The sequence below is a fragment of the Dissoconium aciculare genome (genome assembly GCF_010015565.1).
Source record: "Dissoconium aciculare CBS 342.82 unplaced genomic scaffold K489scaffold_2, whole genome shotgun sequence".
In the NCBI taxonomy this organism is placed as follows: Eukaryota; Fungi; Ascomycota; class Dothideomycetes; order Mycosphaerellales; family Dissoconiaceae; genus Dissoconium; species Dissoconium aciculare.
The window spans coordinates 1,892,493-1,909,310 of NW_022984952.1; the positions used below are offsets into that span (position 1 = coordinate 1,892,493).

At 51.1% G+C, this 16,818-nt stretch overlaps 6 protein-coding genes across 6 annotated transcripts; 2 read left to right on the forward strand and 4 right to left on the reverse strand.

The window, feature by feature from the left end:
- Positions 1-301: 301 nt before the first annotated feature.
- K489DRAFT_407245 (uncharacterized protein) lies at positions 302-1,427 on the forward strand (the record flags this gene model as incomplete). Its single annotated transcript, XM_033607346.1, has 2 exons — positions 302-445; positions 519-1,427. The coding sequence occupies 2 exons, from the start codon at positions 302-304 to the stop codon at positions 1,425-1,427; spliced, it is 1,053 nt and encodes a 350-aa protein (XP_033463552.1).
- K489DRAFT_376932 (uncharacterized protein) lies at positions 1,337-6,907 on the reverse strand. The gene is made up of 2 exons (XM_033604034.1): positions 6,578-6,907; positions 1,337-6,523 (listed from the first exon to the last, which is right to left on the reverse strand). Exons 1-2 carry the CDS (start codon positions 6,720-6,722, stop codon positions 1,524-1,526), a joined length of 5,145 nt encoding a protein of 1,714 aa, XP_033463553.1. The 5' UTR covers positions 6,723-6,907; the 3' UTR covers positions 1,337-1,523.
- Positions 6,908-7,716: 809 nt separating this feature from the next.
- Positions 7,717-9,395, reverse strand: K489DRAFT_376934 (phosphoglycerate kinase-like protein). The gene is made up of 2 exons (XM_033604035.1): positions 9,321-9,395; positions 7,717-9,230 (listed from the first exon to the last, which is right to left on the reverse strand). The coding sequence occupies exons 1-2, from the start codon at positions 9,384-9,386 to the stop codon at positions 8,037-8,039; spliced, it is 1,260 nt and encodes a 419-aa protein (XP_033463554.1). The 5' UTR covers positions 9,387-9,395; the 3' UTR covers positions 7,717-8,036.
- A 449-nt stretch (positions 9,396-9,844) lies between these two features.
- Positions 9,845-11,293, reverse strand: K489DRAFT_376935 (uncharacterized protein). Its single transcript, XM_033604036.1, has 5 exons — positions 10,935-11,293; positions 10,693-10,809; positions 10,271-10,631; positions 10,040-10,206; positions 9,845-9,983 (listed from the first exon to the last, which is right to left on the reverse strand). The coding sequence occupies exons 1-5, from the start codon at positions 11,001-11,003 to the stop codon at positions 9,888-9,890; spliced, it is 810 nt and encodes a 269-aa protein (XP_033463555.1). The 5' UTR covers positions 11,004-11,293; the 3' UTR covers positions 9,845-9,887.
- Positions 11,294-11,574: 281 nt separating this feature from the next.
- Positions 11,575-13,582, reverse strand: K489DRAFT_376937 (glutamine synthetase bacteria). Its single transcript, XM_033604037.1, has 2 exons — positions 11,864-13,582; positions 11,575-11,810 (listed from the first exon to the last, which is right to left on the reverse strand). The coding sequence occupies exon 1, from the start codon at positions 13,295-13,297 to the stop codon at positions 11,990-11,992; it is 1,308 nt and encodes a 435-aa protein (XP_033463556.1). The 5' UTR covers positions 13,298-13,582; the 3' UTR covers positions 11,575-11,810; positions 11,864-11,989.
- Positions 13,583-13,619: 37 nt separating this feature from the next.
- On the forward strand, positions 13,620-16,254 carry K489DRAFT_351157 (phenylalanine ammonia-lyase). Its single transcript, XM_033602440.1, has 2 exons — positions 13,620-13,899; positions 13,953-16,254. Exon 2 carries the CDS (start codon positions 14,085-14,087, stop codon positions 16,188-16,190), a length of 2,106 nt encoding a protein of 701 aa, XP_033463557.1. The 5' UTR covers positions 13,620-13,899; positions 13,953-14,084; the 3' UTR covers positions 16,191-16,254.
- The last annotated feature ends 564 nt before the right edge of the window (positions 16,255-16,818 follow it).

Genomic DNA, 16,818 nt, shown 5'->3' on the forward strand with positions numbered 1-16,818 from the left:
TAATGGAGCTGGACAGATGTGACTTGATCGCTTTTGGCGTTAGCACGTGATGACTTCAAATTGGGCCTGGATGGACTCGATGGGGACTGTTCACCATTTTCATAAAACGATGTGATGGCATTAAATCTGTGTGTGTTGTAACAGTGAACCCGTAAGAGGAGCGTAGGTCGTCGCGTGTAAAAGTCGCGTCACAGGTGGATTCGTTAGCTTCGCGAAGGGTGTTTTATCACAGCACATAATCTCGACGACACATCCCAATTATGCCGCTGGAGCATCGACTGTTCTCTTCCGTCTTCAAGACATGCTAGGCTTCGGTTCGGATGATGCCCACAAGGCCAAGTGCTATTTCACAAGCACCACGCTGCCGTCTTATGTGAATCATGATCAGCCTCCGACCAAAAGCAAGCCTTTTTCGACCATAGGCAAGCACCACTTCAACCATACAGTGAGTCAAAGTATGATAGGGCGGCCTATGCAGAAGGGCATGCGCGATTATCTGACAGCCCTATTCAAACTAGGTCGATATCGTCTTGCCCAAAGATGCAGCGGCTAAATTTCAACAGCATCTGTCTACTCGCGGCAACGATGTCCTCCGCTTTGCCAAAGTCTTCATGAAGCTTGGAGATCTGCTGCACGGAGAGTTCTTCAGCCAATATATCAAATGCGGCAATATCTTGATGCTATCCCAGGGTCGCCATGGCATCGATCAGACTTTCCGCCTCCTCAATGGAACACTACATATCGAAGTTGACAAGCCTACGCATGAACGTCTGGGCTTGCAGGGCGGTAAACCGATCTCTTCTGGCGCCAGGAAGCATGTACCTGCACGATACACCATCGAGATCGATTTGCGGCAGCCTGCCATGGTTCACGGCAAGCCTGGGTTCGAGCGGCTCATCTGGGCGTGCAAAAATGTGCTGAATCAGACCGTCACGTGGTTGTTCTACGACTTGAGCCCAAACGCTGCAAATGACGGGTCTGGATCAGTCGCTGCTTTTCAACCCATCATGAGAGCCGTCAAACCAGAGGTCGACTACTTGCCAGGCGTCTTGGCGCCTGTATGGCCGTGGGATGTAAATGAGCAAGATGCCAAGGGTGATGAGGAACCCATCGTGGAGACTTTGGAATGGTTGAGTCTGGCAAGCCAACTATCCCCCAGAATTCAAAGCGCTGATAAAATTGATACTTATCTATCGCGGTACCAGCCACCAGTTTGTACACCTGAGGAGACCACTGTCGAAAAAGATCTCTGCAGGCTTCGCTGGCACGGCCTGGTCACTGACCACTTTGCACTGAAGTTATTCCTTGCACTGCTGAAAACATCGGGAGAAGAGTGGGCAGCGATGAGCATTTCGTCCTTTACTGATACATGTCACACAATTCTGCTCGAGAAAGATAGATGTTTGATATGGGAGTACATTGACTGACGCACTGGACGAATTGTAACCAGCTGTTCGTGCACGATTTTCGCGATGCTCAGCCTGCTACTTCTATTTGAGCGCGCTGTCTATGAATGACCGCATCTACAAACTTGCCAACAAGTTCTGCAAAGGTACGCGGACTTCTGCAGCGCCCGACCAGGGATCGCTCGCGGTACTCATTGCTTTGATTAGCAGTGGGTACAGCAGCGTGACGTGTGTCGTTTCTACAGAAAGTCCGTCCCTCCCATTCCCAAGAACACCCGGGAGAAGATGGAGCTTTCCGATCGCTTCGAGACAGATTAACAACTCTTCCAGCTCCGACAACGGCTGAGGCCGCTTTCCGCGCAAAGGTTGATCAGCAACATACGCCTGAATTGGCAGTGCCAGGCGAAGTATCAGATGAGGCGCCACAGCGGACGCCAATAGATCTCTGTCTTCTCCTGTGCCAGGTGTACTGCGACCATCTTCTGAGCCAGAAGCTAGTGCGATCAATTGCTCGAGACACACGTAAGCCATTTCCTCTCGTGAGGAGGCGGACACGATCTCCGTGCGTCCCCGACGTTTCCGGCTCAGCATTTCGCCAAGAGGAAGGACCTCTTTGTTATTGATTTTCAAAATTTCCCCATCATCATCACGACGATGGATCAGTGATCCTGTGAATAAGGATTTGACGTATGCACTCCTAATATCTGCAGAGATCTCGGTGTCTTGCAGCCGAGAAACCATAATGCTTTGAATGGACCGCAAACTCTCAATGTCAAACTCCTCATCCTTGCAGACCTTCTCCTGATCGGTGACGGTGTGCACGTCGTGCGCGTTGATTATGCCATCCAAAATCGTACTATATTCTTTCAGAAGGGTTTCTTTAGTGCTCTGATCCACATCATGCTTCTCAAGCGCTTTGTGAATAGGAATTGCAAGTGCTGCAGCCACCGAAGTAGCCCGATGCCATAGCGGGACTGCTTTATGTGCAAGTGGAAATGCGTATTTCGTCGTGATCAGGCGGCGGAGACTTTGGATTGCTTCCAGAATGGACTCGAAGTCTGGCGTGCGCTCGTTATCTGACAGGATGGCGCGGACGATCTCCTGAAGCCATGAGATAGCTTCACTCGCAACGGCGACAAATGTTGGCTTGGCATGTGCAGAGCCAGAGGCTGTAGTCTCATGATGAAGACAGGCAAGTTTCGCCGCCACTGTGACCAAGCACCCAGGAATCTCTTCATTCTGATCTGACTTGATCTTGCGCAACAATGCAATCGTGTTGGCTTGAACAGGACTCATGGCCCCAACATCCGCTCGATGAAGCGGGCCATCAGACTCTGCGACGCAGGTGTATAGATTATCAATTAGGATGCGTGTTTGCGAAAAGCTGAGCGAGTCGCACGTCAGCGCATAGACTTCCGAGCCCGCAAGTATATATGCAAGATAAGCTTCTTGGTTGTTTCCGCCGCCCCTGGTCCGTTTCTCGTCGGCTACGTCTGTAGCAATCTCATGAGTGGGTACGCGCTTCAACCACATATGCACAGTACGAAACACAGGTCCCTTCCATACAGCAGCGCTGGAATCAACTCCACTGGTGAGGACTTTCGCGAGAGCAGAATATACGGCTGCATTAAGAGTGTGGTTCTCGATGTCAAGATAACGTTCGAGCATGCTGAGGAAACCTTCCCATAAACTTGGCAGCTTTGTAACCTGACCGATGATAGGAAGATGCTCAGCGATAACGTCCGCATTACCCGTGATGATGACCTTGGACATCTCGATGTCTAAAGGTGACGATGACTTGTTTGGCTTGTGATTTCCACTTGTTTGATCAGAGTTGTCCTGATGATAGTAGGTATAGGAATCTGTGCGAGCAATGTTGAGAATGGTGCAACGAAGAAGCATGTCCCAAGCTGAAGGCTGTAGTTCCTGCCCATAGGTCTTGAAGGCATTGCAGACGGTCTGAAAAGCGGCATTGCGTACTTCACGCCGAGGACGAGCAGTTACATTTCGGAGGCAAATAAGTAAGAATAGCCACTGGGCCGGCCGCGATTGATTGAGCAAAGGACGCATCTCATCCTCCAAATCGTCAAAGTCTTTTGCTTGCTCGATGAATGCGGCCAGATCGTCTTTTGTTGTCGCTGAGAAGAGAAAGTCAGAAACATTCCATGACATGGTGATGGTTGTGAGAGCGGTGTTGAGGTCGTCAATTTGGCACATGAATCGTTGCAGCAAATTGATCAACGACGGCATGACGCCTATCGGAAGGCTATCGAGGAAGTCCGAGCAGAGAAGCTCGGTGGTAGCAAATGCAGTGCGCCCGATCTGTGGCGATACAAGCTCGATTGAAAGGCTTTGCCAGTCCACGGGAACTCCACTGTCGTGACCGTCCGTCGCTTCTAATAAGCCATCTTGACGTTCGAAGGCACCGCCAGCAATAATCGCAATCATTCGGTCCCACCCTGCGATAAGCGATTCTCCACTGCGCTCTAGAATAGCTCTTAGTGATTCGAGGACCATGTTCTGTATATCGAGATCGGTGGAAGTCAGCTCGCCGTCCTCCAGATATATCTCATCTATCAACCGAGTCAGAACGATTAAGGCTCTTTGCTGGACTTCCGCGCGGTCAGTGGCCACCTCTCGCGAGACAGCGGCTATTGTTTCTTCGGCGAGCTTGGCAAGGACATTTGCAGCGGCTCGACGGGCATCGCGAGGAGAGTTGTTAGTCCGAGCAATGGAAACAAGCTCGTCAACGATAGCGATCCAGCCGCTAGCGTTGGGGTCTTCATCGACGAACCGCGAAACGTTCAACTTGGCAAGATTGCCGAGTTTGGGAATGACAAATTGATGGTCTTGAGTGCGCGACTCGAGCGATACGCTCAACGTCGACGTTGTAGAGAACTTCCTTGCTCGCCCAGGCGAAGCTGTTGGAGAACTCAAGTTGGGTGATGGAGGAGTGGACAGATTGTTGTTCTGGATTCGTAGGAGTTGGCAGAATGTCTGAAGCACATTCATGAATGCATCGTTTGGATAGTCAGCTGTACTCTCGAGTAATCGTGACGCTGCTGCTTCTACTGCGGCGACTTCATTACTGAAAGCTTGAACAGTAGTAGGAGCGTCAGCTGCCTTGGAGCCACCCTGTCGATTGGACTGTATAGGCGCAGAAGAGCTCAGGATCAAGTCCGTATGTCGCAGTGCATCAACAACGATGCCAAATGCGGAATCTAACGTAGGACCGAGTGCGATCGCTAAGTTGAGAAGCGCTCTCAAGCAGAGCAAGTTTCGTACCATGAGCATGGGCCTCGGTGATTCGGCCAAGTTTCGCCGATCACGATCCCGATCACGATCAGAAGATAACGATGATTGCGAAACAAGGCTATCGACACTTAGGAGACTCATCGGATTCGAAAAGATGCGTGAAGTTTCGCTGTTTGGAGTTTTGACGGGCTCAGAGGTGACCGCATTGAGCACATGAGGAGGCACAGAAGCCTTTGCAAGAGTAGTCATCAAAGCATCCCGTGGTGTCGCGAGGCGCAAAAGACCAGCCACTTGTGCAAAGCGTTGATATGCTTTGATTAGATTGCGAAAATGGTGATCGTCTAGGGCAGCGTTGAGGAATGTCGAAGATGCTGCCAGAACTGCTGGCCAGCAGGATTCAACAAGACTCGCAACAGCTTTGACTCGTTCCGTGTAGGGAGCATCGCTAGCGGCCAGGGGATTGAGTGGCACTGCCTGAGATCGCAATGAGTTTGTTCTTTCAATTCGAATAAGTTGCGTTTCCGAAGTTTGATTGAAACCTGTTCCATTACCTGCTTGTTTGGAACGTAACCGCTCATGGTGAACAGTTAATGGCAAGATGATCCGCGCCAAACAATCGGAAAGGCCATTCAAACACTCCAAGACTAACACATAAACGTAGGTTTCGGGTACTGTGGCTGCTTCTACCTTGTCAAGTTGCTCCAGGAAGGATGTCCGTGGCAAACTCCACAGGGTGCTTATACCAGACACACTTGTTTCTGTTACCCCTAATGCGGAGCTGATGACGCCGACCACGCCTCCGGCAGCTTCAATCGTGGCAGATTGATCGCCACTGGATTCACGTGTTGATGTTGCGCCCACGGGGGCTGTCGATTGACTGCCGAGCCCGATCGTAGATGGCTTCTCAGCCGACAGTCGTACGAAGGTAGACAATAGATCTTGAATGACAGATTTGCCACCCTTACGAGTGTCAAACGACAACCAAGCATCGACGACATGAGAGCTATCGTCAAAAAAGTCCCGAAGAATCTCCATAACCATAGCACGTTTCCACTCCGGAGCGGTATCGATGTCCAGTGCTTGCGCGCACAGACCGAGTGCCACCTCACACTCTCCGGGAAGCTGCTGGAGGAAACCATCAAGTAGGAGATTGAGTATTCGCAATGAGCGCACGGTGATAGCGAACGTGAGACGTTCCGATAAAGCACGAAGAACGATCGGGAATATATTCGCGCCGATGATAGCAATCAGCTCGTCGTGATGGGCGAATAATTCAACATTGGCATCGATACAAGACCAGATCAGCTCGAGACTTGACTCAGGTGATAGGGATGTGAACGTCACAAATTTGGTAGCACGTTCTTCAGCTGCCAAAGCAAGGTCTCGAAGCAATCGATAGGCATCGTAAGCTGCCGGTCGTAGTTGGAGCGGCCCGGCATCGCCAGGCACTTCGGCAACAGTCGCAACTCGACTGGCATGACGGTCCTCGGAAGCGACCTTCTCAAACACAGTTGAGACGAGTTGTTGCAGTGTGGCTGAAGCAACTCCGCTGACAGTTGCCGCCTTGACTGCTTGCAAGGCAGAGCAGACCTGCAAAGCGCTGCTCAGGAAATCGCCCTCAAGCTCGGTGGCATAATTCTGCAGTAAGGAAGGTAACGCCTGGAGAATTTTAAGCTGAACATCGAGCCCGAGATCGGTACAGGAATTGAAGGCCCCAAGAGCATCCTGGAGGCGTGCCTTGGCGAGTCCTTTCGATATCACCAGCCGCTGTAGACAGACGATCCCACTTCCAGCGAACTTCGAGTTGCGAGTGGTGCAAGCAATGAGAAAAGGCTCAACAAAGGTCGGTCGCCGGCTCAAGTCTTGCCAAAATCAGCAGTGAACTGACGGGAATGCTCATCTTGGCCGTGACGTACCATTGGCAAGTTGTTGCTCCGATGTTGCCGAAAGAGACTTGAGGATCGATAATGAGTCCTCCGCAGCATTCTTGAGTTCTGAATTTTTTCTCTTGGCCTCGGCGATGAGGTTTGTGAGTTCGTTCGCAAGGAGTGTGGCCGTCATGGTAGTGCCGCTGGGTTCGGTCTATCTTGATTGCTTCATGGATTCGAATTCGGGTGCCGACGTCTTGTAGCTGTTGGAATCACTATACCGCAATTATAAATCTCAACGAACAGAAGTACAATTCAGCAGATGACTTGTATTGTAGTCTTGCATTATGAGATCAACGCTCAACAACTGTTCATGAAATAGATGTTTGAAATGCTTCGAAGCTGATTTCGCAGTGTTGGAGCATCACGACATTTCGCCATGGAGCTACGTAGACACAGCTACACCTCGACTTCTGGCAAGTTGCAGCGTCGTGCATCATCACCAACATCGTCTACTCATCCACATTGCATCAGCTTCGATAATTACGAGCTAAACGGATCGATCCACAAACGATTTGATACACGACAGAGCACATTCACAAGAGACCTCAACGCGCAGAAGTCTACGCACACATTTTCAACAGGATGTCAGCTCCACCTTCAGGCGGCAGTGCCAATACGACCAGCGCCACAGTCTCGGAGAGCAAAGACACCAAAGCAGCAGCCGCAAAGCCTGCTGCTCAGCTAGAGGAGGACGATGAGTTCGAAGATTTCCCAATCGAAGGTACGTGCCAGCTCTTACACCCACGCCGTCACGGCATAAAATGTCCTTAAAGCGGGACTATGCTGTGGGCTAGAGACATCCATGCTGATCGCCATCCTCTTCGATTTTAGACTGGTCAAAAGAAGAAGAGGTCGGTGCCGGCGGCAAGTCAGCCACGACACATTTATGGGAAGAGAGCTGGGACGACGACGACACAACGGACGATTTCTCGGTCCAACTGAAGTGGGTTGCTCGCATTGGAGATTGAAACGGAATTCCGGATGGCTGACCCAAGCATCTCACATTTTAGAGAGCAATTGAAGAAGATGGAGTCGCAGCGCAAGAGCTGAGGGAAGCTACGCGGATTGCGCGAGCTGGAGGCATTTGTGTTGCACGACAACAGGACATGCAGAGGCAAGCCAGGCGATGATCAGACGAATCGGCCATGCTTCAATGACAATTACGAATATGATATTGGTACGATCTTGCGCGATCACTTATGAAAAGTAAAGCGCTGCGCCACCAACGCCGAACAGATGTTGCACTGCTCCAGAAGTGCCTATGATTGAAGCGTCGATGTGGAGCTGCTTGCGATCCATGGATCGATTGCGCATGCAGCGAGCCCGAAGAGAAGCGGAGCAATGCGGATGGCATAGGAGCTTTATCTCATGCAAATTTGCTACTAGTCCTTTCTGCAGTTGTTCTCCATGCGAGCATTTCACACGGCTATCACCAAACGATTATTTATTTGCTTGAAAGCGCCGAGACACCAGGCAAGTCCTTGCCCTCGAGCAACTCCAAGCTCGCACCACCGCCAGTGGAGACGTGGCTGAGCTTGTCCTCAACACCGTATTGTGCCGCAACTGTGGCAGTGTCACCACCACCAATGATGACGATCTTGCCGCTCTGTGCGCCAGCAATCGCGGCGTCCATAGTCCCCCGAGTACCCTTCTCGAAAGCCTTCATCTCAAACACACCTGGAGGACCGTTCCACAGGATAGTCTGGGCATCATCAATGGCCTTCTTGAACAACTCAATCGACTTCTCGCCAACATCAAGTCCCATCCATCCGTCCGGAATTCCGTCCTTGTCTTCAGCATAGCCGACTTGGGCATCAGCGGCGAATTTATCTGCAGTAACGTAGTCGACAGGAAGTGTGATGGTGACGTTGTTCTTCTTTGCCTTCTCGACGAGGTCCTTGACCTTCTTTGAGCCGGCTTCGTCGAAAAGGGAGTTACCGATAGCCATGTTGTCGAGGGTCTTCTTGAAAGTGAAAGCCATGCCACCGCAAATGATGAGCGCATTGACCTTGTCCAACATGTTCTCGATGAGCTGAATTTTGTCGGAGACCTTGGCACCACCAAGGATGGCGAGGAATGGTCGCTTGGGGTCCTCAAGGGCCTTGGCAAAGTATTCGAGCTCCTTCTTGACGAGGAATCCGGAAGCCTTCTGGGGGAGATCGACACCAACCATGGAGCTGTGAGCGCGGTGGGCGGTACCGAAAGCGTCGTTGATGTAGACGTCACCTAGAGCAGTCAGGCCCTGGCGGAACTTCTCGACATCGCCCTTGTCGGCCTTGGTCTTGTTGCCATCCTTGTCCTTTGAAGAGCCCTCCTCCTCAATGTGGAAACGCAAGTTCTCGAGGAGAACGACGCCACCACCAGTGGTCGCGTTGACAACCTTCTCAACCTCGGGGCCGACAGAATCCTCGACGAAAGTCACCTTGGTGCTAAGGAGCTTTTCGAGCTCAGCAGCGACAGGCTTCAAAGAGTACTTCGGGTTAACCTTTCCGTCTGGTCGGCCGAGATGGGACATGAGAATGACGGCTTTGGCACCATTGTCGATGGCATACTTGATCGTAGGCAGAGCACCAACGATTCTCTGGTTATTGGTGATCTTGGTGTTGGTCTCCTTGTCGAGTGGGACATTGAAGTCGACCTATGCATGGACGATAATCAGTTTAATTGTTGTCAAAACATTGACCAATCATCCCGCAGCTAAGCCATTGGGTCACGCGGGTCGACGTACTCGGATGAGGACGCGCTTGTCCTTGACGTCGACGTCACTGATGCTGAGTTTGTTGGAGAGCGACATGATTGTTGTTTGATGTGAATGTGAAGCAAATGTGTATTGTGCTAACCCTTCAAGTATCGTGCACAACAGCAGATGGGAAATTAATGAATGATAAAAGCGATCGGCGCCAGTGCCCCACCATGACGACCGATTTGACCGAGGACGGATATGGATGGTGGGGTTTGGGACACTTCGCCGGCAAGACTCGCGATGAGACTGCTGCAGGCACGAATTCGTCCATGGCGCAACAGACGTGAATGGGTATGAATTAAGCCGATCTTGCAAGATGATTTGTCGGATTAGCAATGTGATTTACAATCAAGGACCTGTGCAACCATTCCACATAACCTGCGATCCTGTTCCGATGAACGCCAATTTCTCGCCGCAATGCTCCGTATTTCGCTCGAAATTCCCAAACGCCAAACGACCCCAACTGCTCCGTCCGAGAACCGTGACCATTCATGTCCAAAACGCCATTGTGCCCAAATATCCGGAGGAAAACGCTGTGTATACACATAATCATCATGCCGACACCGCAGGACTGGCTACAGGTTCGTCCGACGAATTTGACATCGAGAGATACGCGGTCCAGAAAATTCCTATCGTCGCTACGAAAGGCTACAAGACACCTAGTCAGTGTTGTGAGAAGTAATATGGCCAGCTGATGAACTTACGATCTGAAACTGCATCGGTACTAATCTGAAGTTGAGAATCTGCACTAAAGGCCACACCAAGAAGTTGGCTTTGAGTGCTGGAAGATATACTTCTTCGAACTTCTTCAGAACCGCTCGTCGACCGCCGCCTTCAGTGACTGTCATGAATGTGAAGAAGAATGCCAAGCCTGTGGTCACACTTGGTGAGCAAAATCATTGCAAAAATCATTGCAAGGCTTGTTCGATACGTACTGCATGGCGCAAAAATGAATTGATCCATAGCCACCATCCTCAGCACATTCGAAGTTTTCTTTCCAGCAACCACCGGAAACGTCTTGCCCAAGAATGCAAACCAGTGATGTTGAATAGGCGCCATGATGAAACCATACGACATGAACCGCACAGTCCGCTCGAAATCGAATGGTGGTGGGCCTCGCTTAGAGGCTGGTAGCATATAGTCATCTTCCGGCCAGGGAACCTTTCTGTCTAACTCTTGAATCTCTATTGAGAGGAAGTCGCTCTGCACGCTGTCCGGATCAAGCGCCTTCTGTCGAGCCCGCCGTTTAATTGCAGTGAGCGTTTGTGCGACAGTATCTGCGATACCACCCAGGACCTGGATCGCGAAAGCCTCTGTCAGTCTCTTGTATGACGAATGAGATCAAGGGAAGTCCTACCGCATTGGTGATCATGGTTGTGAGCACAGGGCGACGAGCATAGGAGGTATTGAAGCCGCGCACCAGTATCGAGATCATCGCGAGTTCGACAAACGCCACGATGGCATGTAGAAGTGGCTAGATGGTATGTGTTGTCAGATGTTGGTCTCAAATGGCGACGAACCGTCGTGTGTATTTGCTGGTCCGCTAGCTTTTTGGTTTGGTGTTCAAGTCCCTGGTGTCCGGCCTGTAGCATCACGTACATATTTCCCATAGATGTATCTCGAATTCAACTGTCGTAGCAGCCTGCGCCGCGAATCGTTGAAGCCCATATTGACAGCGCCTGACAGACAGATGACGGGCTCTTTTCTTTATCGATAATTGTCCGAAGCGATGGATTCGAGGTCGGGAATGATGTGTGTGGTGGTCCTAGGAAGGAAGGCCCGTGGGCGTGTCAAAGAGTCGAGTGTGAAACGACGGCGAGTTGGTACAAGGGAGGCCGAATACTGTTGCACCAGCCTAAGCATTCGCAGAGAGCTCTGGAGTACTGTTGTTCGATATGGTCAAGTCGCTTCGACTTGGCCCAGTTGAACGGTCATAGATCGCGATCAGTTGACTCGAGGTTGAATGCGCGCGCAATTACTAGTGCGGCTCAGCACGAACGCGTGCGATGACAGGGACGATGATGTAACGGCTCATCAGTCGACGGACCAGGGCTGCTGCGAAGAAGCCTGCACGCTGGCGAGCGTCTCCCCCAGAGCTCTGACTCGTAACTTAGGGCTACGGACAGGCATCACCCGTGAACCCTATTCGTTCTGCGGGAGGGACAGGGAAGGTCAAATGAATAGACCTACCAGTATTATTAGGTAAAAATGAGGCTTGAACTCATATAATCCCGCAGCACGACAGGCACTGACGCAGATAGACGGGCATCCGCCTCTCGATATAATTTCTGGCAGATCTGGCACAGAAGGATGAAACGCGTACCTGAGGCAGCAAGCAAGCACGCAGCGGATGGATTCCTGCTTAGAAGCAACACCCTCCCAATGCCTGGGAAGCATTCACGGATCCCATCAAAACCGCTTTCGCTGACTGGATTACTATCGCACTAACGACAAAGGAGTTTGTACAGTAGCGAGGTAAGAATGTAATTTATTTGACCGTACACTGCTAGTATATTTATGCGGTCTAGTCGAGAGGTACGAACAGCTACAGGGGACAGCGCTCGTATCGTTTTGAATGATAGAGCTGCCCAAACAACGCGGGACGTCGACTAAATATCTAATGCCTCTTGATCCAGAAAGGGCCACGTGAAATATCAGTACCATTTCCACAGGCATTGAGCGAGCGCCGAGTCTTGCTTCTCCATCGTCTCAAACTCGTGCTCCTTATATCGGAGATATTTCTGGACCACAGCGCTTCCCAATAATTCATTCCAGAGAGACAGTGATGCTCGGAGTGCGGTAAGCGACGCCTCGAAGTCTAATGGAAGAGGCATGTGGCTGGCGCCGATTGCCGACTTTTCCATGCCCGAGATATCTTTCAAGAGCAATGGGGTTTGATTCACAACGCCTGAGGCCCCGGCTGCTATGATGGTGGCCAATGCCAGATAATAATTCATTGTCGCATCTGCACAGCGGTACTCCCAGTGGCCTTTCTCTATCAGGCGGATAGGAGCCAGGCGATTGTTGGTACCCCAGCAAACAAATTGGCCAGCCTCGTAGGTTTTGAGCCGCTCGTACGACGATGACATCGGAAGTGTTATGGCGCAGAGCGCTGGCAGATGTTTGAGCATACCTGCAGAGAAGCAGTCATGATGCTCTACTTCACTGATCGAAATATGAACGTGCGAGCCGCTTCCATCGAGACTAGCGATTGGCTTCGGCAACATCGTTGCCACATATCCATGCCTTGAGAATGTAGAGCGGATGATATCTTGAGCCATGACAAGTTCGTCGATGGCTTGCATCGGTGGCAGGGGATCGAGTACTATCTCGTATTGTCCGGTGCTACCCTCCACGTGAAACTGCTGAAATTGGATGGACGAGTTGTTCAGATTGTCCAATGCCTCCTCCACGCAGCCGAACGTAGGATCACGCAACCCCCCGGCGGAGTAGTGGCCCAGAGGCAATTCGATCGCAGGCGCAATGTCTGCACCGGTCGCTTTCAGAACGTGGAACTCAATTTCAAATCCGATCAAGATTCTTCCTAACGTTGAAGTCTGGGATGCCTCGAGGACGTTCTGGAGGGCCCGACGAGGGCACAAGTCGGTATGTTGCTCCGATGGGGCCGCGGAGGGATCAACGACATAGCACATGACCATTGCATATCGCGGAGCCGATCCACCCAGACATAGAGGTCGAAGAGAGGCCCAGTCGGGGCAGATGTGGTGATCATAAATGTGTTCTGTGAACGATGCAACCGAATTGTCAGGAAGGGACGACAGACCAGGAGCTCCATTTCGAATTGGTTTACCAGCACGAGCCAGCTGAAGACAATGCCGTTTGGTCAATATGCGAGCGCGTAGTATCCCAGCATAGTCTAGCCACTGACACCGCACATATTGTATCGAATCGTGAGCCTCGAAGAAAGCTAACAGGGACACAGCAGACTCAGGAGTCGTCATTTTTCGTGGTGATCTATACAACCCGCAGCGTACATGACCTGAGCTTGAGAGAATTGCTGGAGGCTTTTGATGAAGGTATCTATGATTCGCAACTCATGGTCGTACTTGTGCCAGGGCACCTGTAGGGATCGGATCGAGTTGCAATGCCACCTGCAACTTTATAATATAGAACCTTGGAAGTTTCCGTTACGCCTCGGCTTCGGAAGACGACCACGTGGCGGCCGAACGGTGGGTTGGGCACGCAATAGTGCCAACCTTAGAACCTTGCAACCTAGGAAATCTCGACCTATTTGGGATAGGTAGATCTCGAGCTTAGCATCACCAAGGACCACCTTATTCTTCCCTTCCAAGGTAGGTAAACGTTTATTACCACATTAATTGTCCGGGCTACTGTCGAACTTGCAGGTGGAGCCCGCGTCTCATCGTCATTTCTTTTCGATCCAGCGCCCTCTATGCTCAAGAATTCCATCGACGAAGATCGCCGGCGGCCATGGCTGGCAATACTGTATATCCACTCTCATGCATGTGCCCGGTAACACGGCTATTATCCCATTGGCGATTTGATGTGCATTGTCCTAATATGGCAACGCCGTCTAAATGAAGTGGGCACGCCTTGAAACAAGCTGGAGGCCTCAACGCTAATTGCGTATTTCAGCAAGGTGATCATGCAAGATGTCACGATGTAGCGACCGTTGAGCGAGATCGGCGGCGAAGGTTAAATGGGCTCTGGACAGAGACCACAAGAAATCGTTAGGAACCTGCAGTTCACGACTTTTTATGCTCCTCAATGATGGCTACCAAAGGTTCTCCGCAAGCTGGGGAAGAATGCAAGTCCCACTTACAGACAACACAACAAGCATGGAAAACATCCCGTCTTGCAAATCCTGTCGTGCTTGATGGCCAGACGCTTTCTGTGGCTGATGTCATTGCCGTCGCCAAAGGGTTCCGCGTGGCTGTGCTCTCCGACGCCGAAAATGTTAGGAAACAGGTTGAAGACAGTGTAAGCTGGCTCAAGAGTTATCTCGACAAAGGATACTTTATCTATGGTGTCAACACCGGATTTGGAGGCAGTGCTGACTCTCGGACCACGGACGTGCATGGCCTGCAAGCTGCTCTCCTCCAGCTCACGCAAAGTGCAGTGCTAATTTCTGCGGACAAGGCAGACCATACGAGCTATCGGGATATTGGTCCTCATGCCATGCCAACCGCATGGGTGCGGGCAACGATGTTGGTGCGATGCAACCAATTGTTACGAGGCCACTCGGGCGTGAGATGGCAGATTATTGAGAACATTCTTCACTTGCTCAACTCCAACCTCACCCCAATCATCCCCCTCCGCGGATCGATCTCGGCGTCTGGTGATCTGATGCCGCTGTCATATATAGCTGGCGTGCTGGAAGGAAACCCGGATATTTACGTTCGCCATGACGATTTCACAGAATCGTCCAGCGTGATGTCTGGAGATCAGGCTCTGAAGCGTGCGAAGCTCGAACCGCTCATTTTGGGGCCCAAGGAAGGCTTGGGTCTTTTGAACGGCGCCGCGGCAGCGGTCGGAGTTGCCAGCATGGCGACCTATGAGATTAACACTCTCGCAGTGGTCTCTCAGCTGATCATTGCAATGTCCTGCGAGGCGATGTCGGGCAGTGCAACAAATTACCACCCTTTCCCGGCAGCAGTGCGGCCACATGGTGGGCAGAAAGAGATCGCTCGGAACATTCTGTCATTTTTGACTGGTTCCAAGATGGTTGAGACATTGGAAACAAGAGATCGCAACCGAGCCGGGCTGTTCCAGGATCGTTACCCTCTGCGTGGGGCGAGCCAATGGCTAGGACCCTACGTTGAAGACTGCCAGCTGAGTTTGGACCAACTCATGATCGAGTTAAACTCCACACAGGATAACCCGCTCATCGATACCAAGGACAACGAAGTCCATTTTTGCTGCAATTTCCAGGCAGCTTCAGTGACAACTGCTACCGAGAAAGGTCGACTTGCGCTGCAGATGATGGGTAAGTTGTTGTTCACGGTGTGCTCGGAGCTCATCAATCCAGATCTCAACAAGGGATTGCCGGCAAACCTGGCCGCAGACGATCCAGACCTGTCGTTCACAATGAAAGGCGTTGACATCAACATGGCGGCGTACATGTCCGAGCTCGCTTTCCTCGCGAACCCGGTCTCGTCTCATGTTCAGACCGCAGAGATGAACAACCAGGGAATCAACTCTCTAGCCCTGCTATCTACACGCTCAACATTCCAGGCCGCTGAAGTAGTAGGCCTCATGTGTGCAGCGCACTTGTATGTCGTCTGTCAGGCCCTGGACCTTCGTGTGCTCCAGAACGACTTTTACAGCAACGTTGCCAAAATCATTCAAACGGCCACAGTGGAGACTTTCGTCGAATTGGACAGTGATGCTCGTACAAGATATGCTGCACGTATGACTTCGGCCGTCACGGACTCTTGGGCTCATTCGAACAAGGAGACTCTAGCAACCCGCATCAGGCAGCTGGCTGGTGCAGTCATATCAGCATGCGTTCAATCGACTGATGTAGATTATGCGAAGCCGAATGGAGAGAGATTTTCACCGGATCTTGCGCTCGTCAAGGCGTTTGCTGCAAGAATCTCAAACGAGGCAAGCGCACAGTACAAACAGCTTCGTTCTAATGCATTCCAAGACCAGGTCGACGTCTCAAGTCGATTGGGCACAGGGTCTAGAGTGTTGTATGACTTCGTCCGGAAAGAACTAAGCATACCCCTTCATCGTGGTCGGATCGAACATCCCACAATAGTCCAAGACACCATAAAACGCGAAAGAAAGACGATCGGTTCTTGGATCTCACGGATCTACGAAGCACTGAGAAGTGGGCAATTGGAGCGTTACTTAGAAAATCATATGTAGGACGTCTATCGACAATATTGGACTCTCTAAAAGTTTATAAGCAATACTCACTTATAGTTGGCCGGCTTGCGTTCGCGTGTGAAAGTGAGGTAGCGTCATTCTAATAATTCTACCTACCTACCTAGGTACCTAGGTGGGTACACAATGTAGCAGTCCTGGAGTATTTCTATTATTACTCTACGCCCGCAGGCGACGATGCATATCCAACGTGACCGTCTACCTGTCGATATGCACAGACCAAATGCTTTGGTAGATGCCTACGAATCAGTTTTTAAGCGGCGTCGACCTTGGAAAGCTGGCAAACGAAATGATATATGAAGCTACCCAGGATCCTGCCTGTTAAGCCAACATATGAATTGGAGGTTTGCGTCGCACATCGGTGACAAAATCGTCTTAGCTAATACCTGGCCAAATCACTTGCCCCCTCGTACTTCGAATGACTCGGATGAGTAGCTTATAAGCACTTTCCCTTGCGATCAGTAATTATGTCGAATGCACGAATCACGCCAAACGTCGAGAGCGCGGTCAATTTAAAGAAACGCGCAGCGTGCGACGAATGTGGTATGTGAGGTTTTACACTCTCCTTCATTTCAAGACCGCCTTCTTCGTCAATCAACACCTGGGCATA